General features: G+C 36.0%; 1 protein-coding gene across 1 annotated transcript in view; it reads left to right on the top strand.

Annotated features, from left to right (window-relative positions):
* Nucleotides 1–622: 622 nt before the first annotated feature.
* Nucleotides 623–1,367, top strand: part of LOC107579816 (semaphorin-4B-like) — a gene marked incomplete at its 3' end in the record, with an annotated part of 2,133 nt that continues 1,388 nt past the window's right edge. The window contains exon 1 of the mRNA XM_016265609.1: nucleotides 623–754. Coding sequence (XP_016121095.1) covers nucleotides 655–754 — 100 coding nt within the window. The remainder of the gene's footprint in view (nucleotides 755–1,367) is intronic.

The raw sequence follows: 1,367 nt of genomic DNA, 5'->3' as shown, positions 1-1,367 counted from the left end.
ACTTTCATTTTCACATAATACTTCAATAAAATTACACAACAATATCATCATAGTTGAGGTTCTGAAACGAAACTGGTACAAAAAAAAGGTTGCATGATCACGCTGCCATATGTAACTCCTTATATTCATTATAACATATCATATTATAAGGGCATCACTGCAAGAAACTTTCACAGGATCCATTCGATATTGCATTTTTTTAAAAATCCAAACAAACAATAATACTCTGTATTTTTTATTTTTATTTGATGTTTACCAATGCAGCTAACTGTTAATAAATGGAACCTTACTGTAAAGTGTTACCAGTTAAGAAAATTACATTTGCCAGCCAAAAACAGGTTTCACAATGTTTCTCAATCAACAGAGAAATTAGATATACCAAGAGGAAATGCACTTACTGAATATAAAAAAGATATCATGATAATATCATTATAATTCAGTTCCGTGCTGCTGTCAGAAGAAGTGCCATTAGCAGTAAGTGTTTAGTAGTGGATACTGAGTAAGAGAGTAGTCAACTCGGAGTGGTTTGAGGTTTTTTAGTCTTCCTTCCTGCTGCGCTCAAGAAGGTCAGTTCAGAGGAAGTGAGATTCAGTCACTTGCTGTTTTTTCGGTAGCTGATCAGAACAGGTTCTGTACCCTAAAACATCCGTTAAGATGGCAGGATTGTTTAGGATCTGGATATTTATGGTTCTCCTCTTGGGATTGATAGATCCATCTCAGGCCTCTCTGCGTCCTCGCATGTCATTCTCTCAGGGTAAGTGAAGCTCGGATTGAAAGATGATAGCGAGACATATTCTACTGGTGCAAAAACTCACACTTACAGCGATTGTCAGATGTGCATCTTGAGGGCAAAGGATATTAGTCATTTGTAACCACATTTCCGTCAGAATGTGTTTCCATATGAATAATTGAGAAATTAATTGTTATAAAGTAGTTTGGTCCTCTGACTTCTATGCAAATACAAAAAAAATCAGCTCAACTTTGGTACAAGAAAATAATTCAGTATGTTTTATTCATGAATCACAAGCAAAATCTTCGCATTTGATTCACAGTAAATTTAAACTCATTTCATAAATATGACCCATGTTCAGATGACCAAATAGCACAGTCATGTTGGGCAAACACACATTCTGTGTAAGTTTTGTAATCTTTCTTCTCTAAACGTGTGAGTTGTGGCTTTGTTTGTTTTTATCCATTACTGTTGTTCTGCAAATGCTTGATGGTCTAAATGCTGCTCGCTTGAAACCACCGCTGACTGATTATCTGCACTACACTCTCAAAGGCCTGCTGCTGCAGAGAAGCATGTCTTAAGACTGTGGTTAGTTTTTGCTTTAGAGTATATCAGACATCAGTGAGGACAATTAGAT

This window comes from Sinocyclocheilus grahami, unplaced genomic scaffold (assembly GCF_001515645.1).
Source record: "Sinocyclocheilus grahami isolate Dianchi unplaced genomic scaffold, SAMN03320097.WGS_v1.1 scaffold20442.1, whole genome shotgun sequence".
NCBI classification, from domain to species: Eukaryota; Metazoa; Chordata; class Actinopteri; order Cypriniformes; family Cyprinidae; genus Sinocyclocheilus; species Sinocyclocheilus grahami.
This window is presented reverse-complemented; position numbering and strand designations above follow the sequence as displayed.